Source organism: Colias philodice, chromosome 20 (assembly GCF_061535455.1).
Source record: "Colias philodice isolate Cphi_HAF_F1 chromosome 20, ilColPhil1 Martin Lab GWU primary, whole genome shotgun sequence".
NCBI lineage: Eukaryota > Metazoa > Arthropoda > Insecta > Lepidoptera > Pieridae > Colias > Colias philodice.
Genome location: NC_143105.1, coordinates 474811 through 488289, shown reverse-complemented (window position 1 = coordinate 488289; position 13479 = coordinate 474811). Strand labels below are relative to the sequence as shown.

The 13479-nt window shown below is 32.5% G+C and overlaps 1 protein-coding gene across 4 annotated transcripts in view; it reads right to left on the bottom strand.

Annotated features, from left to right (window-relative positions):
* Positions 1-13479, bottom strand: part of Dys (Dystrophin) — a 433719-nt gene that overhangs the window by 18656 nt on the left and 401584 nt on the right. For all 4 annotated transcript variants that reach the window (XM_089707820.1, XM_089707817.1, XM_089707818.1 and 1 more), the window contains one exon: positions 281-540. In XM_089707820.1, coding sequence (XP_089563946.1) covers positions 281-540 — 260 coding nt within the window. The remainder of the gene's footprint in view (positions 1-280; positions 541-13479) is intronic.

Here is a 13479-nt window from a genome sequence, read left to right as displayed (position 1 = left end):
ATTAAAAATCATTAAGCGTAACAACTCTTCAAAGTTAAAAGCATCAACTTAATCTTCTTATATATAAAAATGAATCGCAAAATGTGTTGGTAAGCGCATAACTCGAGAACGGCTGAACCGATTTCGATAATTCTTTTTTTATTATATTCCTTGAAGTACGAGGATGGTTTTTATGTAGAGAAAACGTAAATATGTACCACGGGCGAAGCCGGGGCGGACCGCTAGTATTTCTATAAAATTAACTGTCAAAAACTGACAGCAATAAAGTCTTCCAACAAACCTCGTATTCAAATCATCCAATCTGCCCACAAGATGTTCAGGCAATTGCACGTTATCCCTGGCCAGCGCTTGCGCCTGCGCCCTCAGCTCGTCCACCTGTCTCCTCAGCGGCGGGATCTGCGCCCTGGCCCGCGATACGGCGTCCAGCTGCGCCCTCGCGTCCCGTGCGTCGCCTGGCGCCCTCCATGTCGCCCTGGCTGCTTCGGCCGCTTGCACGCGCGACGCAAGCTCATCGAGCGATGTTGTGAATTGACGGACGCGCTGCAAATAAAAAGTATTAATTGATTTAATGCTGGTATAAAAAGGTAAGAAATAAATTAAATACATGTACCATTTGAAAATGGAAGAAAGCCTTTTTAAATCGAATCTCAAGATTTTAGACGTTAGGTATAATAATAAAACATACCAACAAATTAACACGAGAGAAAACCTAATTAAAAGATAATATAATTACTAATAGCTATTAAGTATAAATTACTGTAGGACCTTTATTAAAATAATGTGTTAGACATCGACATTTTCCGACGACATTTATTGTGATTAATGGAGTCATTAAAAGATATAAAAATAATTAACCAGGGTTGGATTTTTTGTATGTATTGCGTCTGTATAATTGTACCGTTTATATCCCGTAAGTTTTCTGGAAGAGATCGTTACAAGCCAACGTAGGAACTAAGTATATTTATTTATAGACTTCTGTATAATTATTTATTAATAGAATGGTTAAAGTCTCATTATAACCTTGTGTGTCAAGCCTTGGGTGACATCTTAAGTTTCCTAGGTCGTCTGGATATAACTCGCACGACCAGTACTTTCAGGTTCACAGAGGATATTAATACGTATAAGTATTACTGTATGTATGTTTGAAAATTAATATTTATAAGGAAGTTTGGAATGAATACACTCTCACATCTATATTAAAAGTATAACTATGTACATTCAAACTTTTACTTGAGTGAGAGAAAATATAGGTAACCAGTATTTTAAAAATTACCTTTACATCATAATACAAAAGGACAAGTCTCATACAAAACGCTATAAAAAAAAACCCTGAACATGAACAAAATTCGTTTCAAAATAATTTTCTAAACGTACCTAATATTTCGTAAATAACGTGAATTAGCAATAACCAAACGTATTTTATATCCGAACGTGACTTTTATGAAAATCCTAACGCCGTTCAGAGAATTATTTCACAATTCGTATCACGCGCCCATTAAAGCGTCAATCGACACAGTATGTCATGCTTAGCATATGTTAGCATGCTTGGTATTCAAGCAGCATGCGCATGCAAGCCGCATGGGCGCCACACGCGGGATGGACCCTATTTATGCTGGGGACAGTCATGTCATATTAGGAGGAAAGAGATTAGGTATTTTAATTGTAAAGTTTAAATCTTTTGATTTCATAAAAATTTTGTCCGAATGCCTTTAAAATCGAATAGACCTGTCAGTGTCTACTCAATAAAAAGCATTTCTCCTAACTCCTTCTATTACTTTGAAGAAGAAAAATAATGATAAATCACTTATTAATTATTAAAATATTCATCACAATAAAGACTTAGCTAACGACAGCCAAAAACACATTACAAAAAGTTATAAGTTATATAAGTTATTATTTATTCTAAAGTTTATATCGTAGCAAAATAAAGAACAGTATCTACAATAACAATTCTGGAAACTCAAAGTAAACCCTAGCAAATACAAACTTTCACTGTCTGATTAAATGCCAACAACATCTGTGAAAGTAAAGCCTTAACAGTTTATATATTAACATTACCTGCCTAGAGAAAAACCTTGTTCTTGAATAGACATACAATTATTTTATTTAAAAGGAACGCTTGTGTATGTATATAAGTTTAATTTTAAAATTCTCAAGTGTGATCATTGTTTAAAATCATTTAAAACCGATATAGTGACAACCCTATCGTTAGGGATTTAAACATAAAAATAATCTAAAGCATATTAAAATGATATTGTTATACACCTCGAACATTAACAAGGATGTAGAGCATAATTACATTAACAACTCTACCATTTAACTAATTATTTCATAATTCATGACAAATGTGAATGGAATCACAAAGCCACTATAACATCTATGGTGACAGCCCTACAGCCATGCTAGGAACTTGGAAATGATCCACGACTCCGATACATAGACCACACGGTACCAGCAGTACCAGTCACGATGTGAGACCATACCCTTTAATTGTTGAAAGGCCCTTAACAATAACAAGTGTATTAAAACGAATGAAATATACTGCATCATAATGCACACTTACAAATCAGACATTGTTTTTTTTCTCATTGTTAAAAGTATAATGCTTTTAAAATATATACTTAATATTTATTAAGAGCGTTTAGCTGTTTAATGCTAGAACGTACAATTACTGTCCTAAAAAGCGAAAAAAAAATGTGTGAAATTCTGCCAAAGTTTTCTAACGCGATAACGACTCAGCAGCCTACTACGAAATTTAATACATAATACTTTATTTACTAAGTACGTTTCAAGTATTGTATTTAACAAACAGTCTACAATGATAATAATCTTCATTAATAACTATTAGTATCCTTAGTTTATATTATAAATCTATATTATATTGTTTATAGTTGATACTATTAAAACTTATATATCAAAAGCTGAGTTAACGTTAATAATTTGTAAAATCATCTATTGTACGACTTCCAAGTAAACCCTCCATAGTTTTCAATTCGATTGAAGTATCCTCTTAGACTCTTTGATCTTTTATTCCAATAATAAAGGATCAAACAGTTTTGTATTAATAAACCTTGGGCCTTAGCGTGACCTTTTCTGGACGAATTATCAATTTAATAATGTCGCATCAAATACATTTTCCTTTTTAGCGTTAATTGAGCTTCTAAAACTTGATTAGAAATTTTATTCTATATTGAACCCGTGGTATTTGATCCTCGATGTTTTATTGTTAGGATATGTCCGTTTCATAAATTCGAGTTTGATTTTGTGATTGTTATACTTTTATTTAGGTTGTAGTTAATCTATACTAATATTATAAAGCTGAAGAGTTTGTTTGTTTGAACGCGCTAATCTCGGGAATTACTGAGCCGATTTGAAAAATTATTTCGGTGTTAGATAAGAGAATAAGAGAATAAGCTATTATTTATCGAGGAAGGCTATATAATATCATCACGCTACGACCAACAGGAGTGGAGCCACACGGGTGAAACCGCGCGGAGCAGCTAGTTTCTTTATAAATAGGTAGTAACGTTGTTAATTTATTTTATTTGACGTCATAAAATTCATCATAATTCATAACATTGGACCTATATATCTAAATCTATACAGCACAAAACAAAATAAAATATGGCGGTCGTAAAAATAATTTTCCGCATCGCATAGTAGGGATTATCAGCGCTTGTCTATTTTGGGGCAAAGATATTTTGTCCCTCTTCTGGGACGTATCATATTACATTACGGCCCATTTTATCTTAATATTACTTTTACCCTACGGCTTTTTTTTATATATTGTTAGATATTTCGGGGGCTAGGTTAACATAGAATGCTAATCGAAATGTACTGAGTTTCTATCTTATGTAGAACTAGCTTTTCTCCCGCGGCTTCGCCCGCTTTGTCTAAAATCTAATAAATCATATACTAAAAACCTTCCTCGAGAATCACTCTATCTATTGAAAAAAACGCATCGAATTCCGTTGCGTAGTTTTAAAGATTTAGGTAAACATACATATAGGGATATAGGGACAGAAAAAGCGACTGTTTTATACTATGTAGTGATGGTATACTACTTCTATATTGATGTTATATATATTACTTGCGCATCAAAAGTTGATAAATTTCAGGTAATAACGTATATTATGTAAAAGATATTCATGTAGTAACATCTTACTAGAACAATAGATAAAGCACTAACACCATTAATACTTGTAACACTAATGAAATATGTCTAAGAATACACGGGATCTACGATAAAACAACGATTTGTCTGATCGCTTGTTTGTGACGGTTAATCTCCGGAACGACTAGACATGCCCTAATGAAGCGTGATGCACCTTATTTGGGTTAAAATATAAAGCCACTGGTCGTTAAACTCAGTTTTTTATCATTAAAGGCAGGGAAAACGCTTACAAAATAATTGAAACTGCATTCTCCGCGGTTTATTTATAAATTTAATAATATAAATTCATAACAACTTGCCGGCTATGATTTCGAAATTAATCAGTGCGTGATTAAACAGTTTTATAGGTTATATTGCATAATTTTGTAATAACATAGGTATTCAGGGTTGCTACATATATTTTTCACGACAGGAAGTTGATATTGTTTCCAATTATTTACGTATTTGCATGGAAGTAATCACTTAGAGCGATTAAGCCACCATGTGCAATGATCATTGTTTTTTTTAAGCTATTGCATAGCTTCTATCGCGGGCCTTGAGCGCGGGGACCGAATCCTGCAGAAATTCCGTAACGAAAAAAACCTCACGCTTCCCACTCCGACAGGTACGGAGGTGTGGCTTAAAAGCATGCTAATCAATAGCTTTACCTCGGCAGTCCCCGAGTGCCACACGTCTTTTTTTATAAAGAACCATCTATAGTATTGTTCTCGCCATTCTGTTTGTTTTGCCTATCAAATATCGTGTCCATAATGTAAGCTATACCTGGGTGCTAGATAGCTTAAAATTATTTATCTGTATATATTTTGTTGTTCAAGCGATAAATCTCATGCTTCGTGGATTATAATATAAGGGAACAATTTTAATTGAAATCAGTTGTGACATAATTTTAGTTCAGTGAGAACGGGTTGAAAATTAATCTATGAGATCATTCAAAATAGAGCTATCCGTGTACAAAATTTCACCTCGATTTAACAAGCCGTTCTTTCCTGAATGATTAATAAACAGATCCATCTACACATATTCCATGTTTATAAACTCGATAACAGCATTTGAAATTTTCTTTATCAATAATATTTAATTATGTTACGGAACCCACAACCATTTAATTATTATTCACCATTCTCTTTTATATAATATTATAATTATATTGCTGAAGCACGTGTCGATAGCAGAATTACTGTAACATTGAGTCATCTAGATTGTAGGCACGACCAAACTAAATCAATTGTATGTTTCAATTCGTTTCTATTTCTGGAAACAATGTAACATCTATACATATAATAAAATCGTAGGAAAGTCAAAACTGTACATTGAATATTTTTTTAAAAGAATACATAATCCATGATCTATAATCGATATAGAAGCCAAAAATATAGTTTTTAGAATTTTTGTCTGTTTGTCTGTTTGTCTGTATGTTTGACCGAGCTAATCTCGAAAAGTACTGCATAGATTTACTTCAAATTTTGCATGAATATTCCTAAGAGGTCGGGTGAGGATAGTTTAAACATATTATCATGATATCACCTTCGGGGGAGGAGCTGTGAACCTTTATTTTTCTTACATATTCCGTGTACTACGACAGCGTACAATCTAAAGACTCATGTTTAAATGTTGGTTTCGAGTAAGCCATGCTATTATCTAGCTTTACAAAATAAAAACTATGTCATTTACGTAATTTGGGCAGAGAAACAGTTTAATGAATTTAGTAGTATAAAGACAAATCTGAAACAGCGCCATCTATGAGATTTCGTAAAAATCAAAGCAATTTACATGTTAACACTACTGAAAATACTGTTGAAAATTAATAATTTAAATATAATCAGGTTATTTATTTAACTCTTTAACCCATATCTTCCCTTCCCTATAAGGTGCGCTTATATTTCGTGTGAATATACTACATTTTTAAAAGTGAGGGTAGATGTTTATTATTTTAAGTCAAACTAGACACCATTACAATCTCAGAGCAATATTACAATTAATCTAATATTGATTGTGTTCATTGGTTACATTTTTAAAATCTTCGTGTTTTATAAATTTATAAAGAATAGAAAAAAATCGATCACGAGGCGGGACTCGAACCCACATAATTTCGTGATCGAATGTTTCTATTCTTTATAAATTTATTATTTATAAATTTATATTTATAAAGCATTTGAATGTCATAAAACCAAAAATATCAAATTCAATCTTTGTGTTTTGTGAATTTTCACCATGCGTTCCCACAAAAGGTAAGTTGTTACTTTTATAGATATTTATTATTTATAATGATAGCAATTCATGTTTTTTAAAGTGAAACTTTTATTACATCGTCTCAAACTTTTTGGTCTGTGTAGCGCATGTCGCGTGACGGTCGAACCGTACGATAATTATCGTACAAATACGATAATTTTGTGCCTAAGTTTCACTTTTACCGTGGTTTCATAAATTTTGGTTGGTTTTATAAAGGTTTTATAAAGGTTTTATATTACACTTTTAGAATGAAATAATAAAATGATGAATTCTTTTTGACTTTTACAAGATTTTGAGGTGCGTTGGGAACAGTAGTTTGTTGATAAAATTTTATTTGTAAGTAGCTTTTTTTATAGATTTACAGTTAACTTTTGATTTTTTATTTACAGATTCAATGTTCATAAAATTATATCGCCTTTGGAAGACGATTTCTGCTGACAATTTTACAACACCACTTGAAAATTGATGATTTGATGATGAAGATAGTGGCAGCGAGGATTAAGTGGAAATTAGTAATCATCCGCTTCGTCAATTTTTGACTGAAGTTAATGTCCAACGTATGGTTCAATCATTGGAAGTATCTCGGGTAATTTTGGAGGATATTTTTCAGGAAGGAGAGAAGGGGCAGCCAACCACATATCAAAGTACTACGTTTTAGTACCGAAAAAAATGTTATTGCCAAATGAAACATAAATTTTGCACTCACAACTGTACAAGTTATGATTTTTATTCTGACTTTGCTGTTATCTGATTATAATATTTATCGTTATGGCTATCGATCGTACTGGGATGAGAGTACATGATATACTCATCATTCAGGATTGCATAGAGCATTTTCACACTGAAAAAGATGTTTTCTTTGAATCGTAGTTGCTTCATTTATTTATTTTTAATCATTTTACATAATATGTTTTATATTTGCCCATTTTCATTATATTTTATAAATAAAATGGAACCAACATAACTTTGTTGTGTATCATTTCTCTATTAATAACCCGTAGGCATATTTTCCAAGCGCCCCATTTAAGGTGCGGTCCTGAAATTTTAATGTATACTGTTGCCTAATATAAGCTCAAGCTCATTTTTAGATGAAAATAACAAAGAGAACTTATTTATTAAAATTTAGTAGATAAAAGAAATTATGTTACGATTTTATAAGAAAACACAGTATATTTATTAGGCGGCGGTGATTTTCCAGGCAAAAGATATTCATCAGCTCAATAAAATTGAATAGTATGTTGTTAGTTATTCTTTAAATTCACAGATTGTAATGAGCATTTCCGCATGCAAGTTGTATCGTAGTTTAGATATATCATAGTTTTGACACATTAAAGTTCCAACAAAACCCTCAAATTTTTGAGCAGAGTTGAGCAAGATAATTTAAAAAATGTGCTGTGTTAAGTATTATAGAAAAGGTTAGTTCGTTGATAATTATTATTTATTCATCATTTACATGTTGTTAAATGTTAGTAAAAATAAACTTTGACTGTTAATACTTTTGTTCAGTATTTACCTGTATGATTATTGCTTGGTAATTAATATGTATATTTTCATGTCGTATAGCTAATTATAAACATAAGTGTGATGTGAAACTAGCTGGATTTATTTTTACACACTCACAGCCATATATTTTATATTAAAATAGTGTTAATAGTGTAAATCATAATATTTTTTCACAATTAAAAATATTTCCTTTTTTCTGATGGTATTGGCATCGAATTAAACCGCGCTGTCGTTTCGTTCACTAAAAGTGATGTTATGAGGACCGAATATGTAGCCGCCTCAACTTACGGAAACGAGAGTAACCTGCGTTGTCTGTTAGTTATTGTATAGTCGAATTTAACGTTACATGGAAATTGGAATCTAAATATATTATGTATACTTATATTAAATCTGTACATGAAATATATTTCCTAAATAACTATCACGGGGTGATTAGGGATCGACACTGATGCCAACGAAGCAAACAGTAAAATTTTTGTCCGTCTGTCTGTCCGTATAACCGTTATAGAAACAAAAACTACTCGACGGATTTAAACGAAACTTGGTACAATTATTTTACATATTCCTGAGCAGAGCAGTAAAAGTAGAGTTAAAGCTACACAGAAATCATATTGTATGAAAGAAATGTTCTCCTTATTATATAAAAAATATCTCCCGACATCATAAATGTATATCTTTTATGGTTGACTCACAATAACACGTGTAACTTCCGATAGCTTAGGAGTTCGAAGCTTTCTGATTATATTTGTCTATAACACTCTCAGTCCGTTTCAACTCAATTTTTATTTTCATGCATCAGTGCCACCTAAAAAATCTTTATCTCGAAAATCGAGCAAAGCTAAGAAAATGAGAAATAAGAGTTCTCAAGAATCGTTAGAGGTAAGAGGCTTACTATAGGCCGAAAACAACATGTGTTATGCCGAGAACCTGAAACCGCTTCACAACGAGAATTGCGGCTCACAGCTGACCGCGAACGGCATGTACTATCCCGTGAGACCGAAACCTTCACTGAGAGGGTATAATGTCTCACAGCTGATCACGGCCGTCATATTTTATCTCGAGAATCTGAAACTTTTACTCAATATGAAGACCGTTTGAGAAATGATAGGGTGCACCATAATATTATTCGATCTCTTGAAGATGAACATGAGCATAAGCAATGACTAGAGTAAGGACGCGAATATTACAATTAATTGAGACAAAAACGATTAATAAGTTTGTTTAATGAAAGATTAAGAATTGAAACTATTCGGTCTCTGGAAACGGACGAATAACGAGAGGCCCTTCTTACTGCAGACAGATTTCGACATAGTCTTAATGACTTAGATTAGAGGTAAACATAGAAGATCAATCTACGAATTCGGTGGTGGGGTCCGACAAATATAAAAGTGGGTTTGCTTATAACCTCACAATTGATTACAGATCATCTTCTGTATAGGCGATATTAACGTAGTATGTTATTTTTGTAATGCTTTAAAGTGGAGTAAGGACAATTTTAGAACATGTTTCATCAGGTTAATTCGTATGTATGCAGTTTTAAATCGACATTAGAAGCTTTTCCTCAAGATGGTGAATGGTGATATTAATATAAAATTGTTATAAATGCCGATAGACGGACGTCTATCGGCACTCAGGAACTTCCTGGGCGTGTTATAACGCCCAGGCCACAGTATTACAATTTTTCTACAGCAGGGCGACGAATGTATTTTCGCATAGCAACGGAGGGGAACTCGCGGGGGGTCAAGTGACGCGGGCCACGTACCATTAACATGCTTAGTTTGTGGTACCAAGCGCGAAAGAAAGTCATCGTGTTTTTGTTTTGTTACTATGTAAACTAACGTAATTTAATACTTAGGTACAATATATTCTATAACGGTGCGCTCAAACTGTTAATCTACATTTAATTTAGATTATTATTTGAAATACTAAGTAATGTAGAATTTAAATCACATTCATTCATGTTTTCCTCAGATTTTCGATTTCCTCCGATTTTAAGATTTTCTTATCAGTGTTCAATTTTAATTTAGTTAAATTTTATAAGAGACAATTAAGAACATTCAAAAATAAAGTGTCACGTATTTTTTTAAACGACGAATGACGAAAAACGACGTAATCGCGGACGAAGTCGCGGGCAACAGCTAGTATCTAATAATTTAAAATGATGGAGCCTAATTTATGTATTTATTATGAGTCTTTTTATTCCATCATATGATATATTAAATGTAAAACAAATAAATAATATTTAATCCAGAACAATAAATATAATATTTATGGTCAATCTTCGGTCAATGGTTAAATATTACTTTACGCATAAAGCGTTTTCAGGGATCGTGGCTGTGGTAACGCTTCTGAATTGATATTATAAATATGAGAATCATGAAATTGTTACTTATTTCTTTTTATGAAATAATATTTCCATGACACGACTTGTAGGAAAAACAGCATAAATAGTTTGCTTTACCTACATATATTTTTTTAATTGAATTCAGACTATTGCTCTATGGGTGCATTTGATATTATGTATGATTTCATGTCTTGTTTGTTTTATTGGTAAAAAGTATAAAAATTAGAAATGGAACTTAGAAATACGATGTTCCAAGTTGGGAAATACATTGTATGGATAAGGAACCAAAATGGCTACGGAACTACGAGAGTAAATAGCACAATGACCTCCACATCACAAGAAAATCCATTAATAGAAGATTTTTCACTTTGCTTGAACTTCGCCATAGAAATCTAATTAAACAAGGCTATAATTTACGTATCAAGCGTGAGTCACGGGGTCACTGCCCTGTTAAGGTGTACACACACGATCGACGGGTGTGAAGCGCCCTAATTTAACGGTTATGTGTGATTGCTACACAATATTATTGCTTATGTGATGTTTATTTACGATGTACATTATTGACTTGCTGTAATGTGTTCGACGATTGATATCGTACGTATCTGTCCTTAATGTGTATCGATAATAATTAATTAATCGAATTATGTTAGTTTCTAAAGCCTAAATTTTATGAGTTTCAGTTATGTATTACTAAAGACTAAAGATACCTATTATAAGTTTTAGTCAGTTTGTTACAGCTGATCTCCGAAACGGAACAGAAATATTTTGAAGTTTCGTTTAAATAACTTAAGTTATTTTATCTGTACTTAGTGATAACTGATTATTATCGAACCTACCATACTTCTGCCTATTTGATTACGACGATGAATTAATATTGTGCAAAAATTTAAATAAAAAAATACTCAAAACATTTTCATTTCTCAAATCACAATCTAATCGAAATCTAGGCAGATCAAGATGTCCTAAAATAAATGAATTTGTATATAAATGTCACAATATGAGTTGAGTTCCAATATCGATATATCAAAGGCAAGACTACAAAGCAATCGGTGATAAGATATCAGCAACTAATTAGAGATCAACCACTGTTATATTAAATGCTTATACATGTATGTTTGTATGTTTGATTTTAATATTTTGTAGAAATAATTATAAATAGGTATCTACCTATTATAGTAAGACTTTATCTTCACCACAGAATAATAACTAGTATCTAGTCTTTACATGCAAATAAATCTAATGCGAAGTAAAATGAAAAATGTTGCTTGGATACTAGATACCTGTTATTAATCAATATATTTGTAGTGATTTATGTTACCTTTATTATGTATAAACTATAAACTATAATCAAGTTTTCGTTCTTCAATTAATATTTTAACTTATCTCTACTATGGGTCAATAACTATGATGAAACCGGTTTGCGAATTTATTTGGCACGCCAAGCTTTGATGGATTATAAATTGAGAAGAGTCATTAGATTAGGATATTTGAGGATATAATACAAATAAAAAAAGTATTTAGGCGCCACATTTCGTTATTGTTTTGCAGCTATTTGTTTTTAAGCTATTGCATAGCTTCTATCGCGGGCCTTGAGCGTGGGGACCGAATCTAGAAATTCCGTGACGAAAAAAACCTCACGCTCCTCACTCCATAACCAAATTAAAAATATATACGGTCGAATTGAGAACCTCTTCCTTTTTTGAAGTCGGTTAAAAAACATCCGACACGCACAAAGTCACGGGCAGCTACTCACACGGATTATCAGTTATTTACCCTTGGCATTAAAAACAACCATAAAAACAGAAGAACTGCTATAATTCTGAAGACGAGTTAACATCCCCATATACGTTGTGTACCTAGAAGGCGATAACGAGAAATCATCCATTTGTACTTATAAACTATCTTGTACTACGATATACATAATGGTTTAAAGCCATTTTATGAAGGTACGGATACAATCTTACGGCAAGAATATTAAATATGAAATATTTTCGATAATAAATAATGTAAGTACTTATATTGAACATATTGTTAAAAAAAAAGCTTGATACTTTATAAATGGCATACCAATTATCGCCTTCAGTGCTAGAAATAAATTAATAGAAAAAATTGATCAAAGCTGTAACTTTCAAAATTCCATAGAGCTTTTCATAAATGTTGTCACTATGACACATAATATTATGAAGAAATAGCTGTACAGTTTTTCTAGCAAAAACAAAAAAGATGAAAGAGTTTAAATTCTGCAACGTAAAACAAGAAAACAAACAGATAATTCGTATTCAAAAACCGGGAATCGAACCCTGATTCACCATTGGAATGCGAGTGGGCGGTACGGATGACTAGAGTAGTTCAATGTAACCTAACTGCAGAATACTTAGCGATTCATCTGAGCCTAGTTAATGTACCTACGCCACTTTATCCGTGGTTAATATTTTTGGCAGGGCTGATTATTTTTAATTATGCAAGTAGCTTTAGCTTTTACCCTTAAAACTGTATTATCATGTGCCAGTTAGTTTTCATAAAAAAATGCCTATTCGTTTTGCAAATCCTGAATTAAACATTGATTTAACTTCAGAAAATGTGTAGTGATTGAATTTCATTTATTACTTAGATAATAATAGACCATACAACAAAGTTGGTTTACTTGTGTAGGAAACATAATAGGCTTTAAATGAATAAAGGTATAAGATTGATGGAAGCTTAGAGAAGAACGCTATTTTTGTCCCGAAAGAAATCCCAAAGGGAATAAGTATTAGAGATGACAATTCAAATAATTCACGATATTCACAACAGTAAAGTCGTAGGCGAAAGGCTAGCTAGTCCATAAATTGTATTAAAACAATAGGACGATTTTTATACCGCTTTAACAGGAATAAAATATTAATATATTCTTTCATTATTCCGTTCTGAAATATAAAAATTCTAGAAATAACAAGAACAATCTATGAAATATTTCCAGACGTTCCCCGTTAAGTGGCGTTAGGGTGCACTCACACACATCAGTCACCGTCAAGTCACCGATGACTGATCGGTGACGGTTTGTGTACGTATCCACAAACACCAGTCACCGTCATGTTGTCCGTCAGTCACGTCGCCGGTTTGACTGAATCATTGAACACATACATCAGGTTAGTCAGTGATTAGACGTGTGTCACGCTAGAGAACATGTAGCAATTATTGACGGTAGCACGACGCTGACTGAACTGAGACGTGACGGCACCGGGTGAGT